The sequence below is a fragment of the Plasmopara halstedii genome (assembly GCF_900000015.1).
Source record: "Plasmopara halstedii genome assembly, contig: Scaffold_614, whole genome shotgun sequence".
NCBI classification, from domain to species: Eukaryota; Oomycota; class Peronosporomycetes; order Peronosporales; family Peronosporaceae; genus Plasmopara; species Plasmopara halstedii.
Window position 1 is genome coordinate 635,226 of NW_020187532.1, and position 580 is coordinate 635,805.

The 580-nt window shown below is 44.0% G+C and overlaps 1 protein-coding gene across 1 annotated transcript in view; it reads left to right on the plus strand.

The window, feature by feature from the left end:
* Positions 1-580, plus strand: part of PHALS_12154 (beta-ketoacyl synthase) — a gene marked incomplete at both ends in the record, with an annotated part of 2,050 nt that overhangs the window by 89 nt on the left and 1,381 nt on the right. The window contains one exon of the mRNA XM_024727650.1: positions 1-560. This exon is cut by the window's left edge and continues 89 nt beyond it. Within this exon, the coding sequence (XP_024578206.1) occupies positions 1-560 (560 nt within the window). The remainder of the gene's footprint in view (positions 561-580) is intronic.

Sequence of the window (580 nt, forward strand, 5' to 3'; positions counted from 1 at the left end):
GAATGTGGACTTGGAACAGGCGCTGTGTACGTATTTTAATGCTGAAGCAAGCGTTCTCTTTGTTGGTGGCTGGGTTGCCAACGTCACAACAATTGATGCGCTAGTGTCCAAAGGTGACCTGATTTTGTGTGATGCGCTTAATCATGACTCCTGTGTGAACGGTCAGCGTCTCAGCGGCGCTACTATCTTACCGTTTCCACATAATGACACAAAAGCTCTTGAACGAATGTTATCAAAAGTCCGTACGACATACCGTCGAGTACTAATTGTGATTGAGAGTGTATACAGCATGGATGGCGATATATCAGATATCCACGAGATAATTCGTATAAAGAAAAAGTTCAAAGCTTTACTCTTTGTCGATGAAGCACACTCGTTTGGTACAATGGGAGCAACAGGGCGTGGTATTTGTGAACACGCAAATGTGGATCCAAAAGATATTGATGTGCGTATGGGTACCATGAGCAAAGCTTTGGGATCAATGGGCGGCTTTATTCTTGGCTCGCAGTCGCTCAGTAAATACTTTTACGACTTGTGTATAGAGCACAAGATTCCAATTGGTGAGAATACGTTCCGTGGT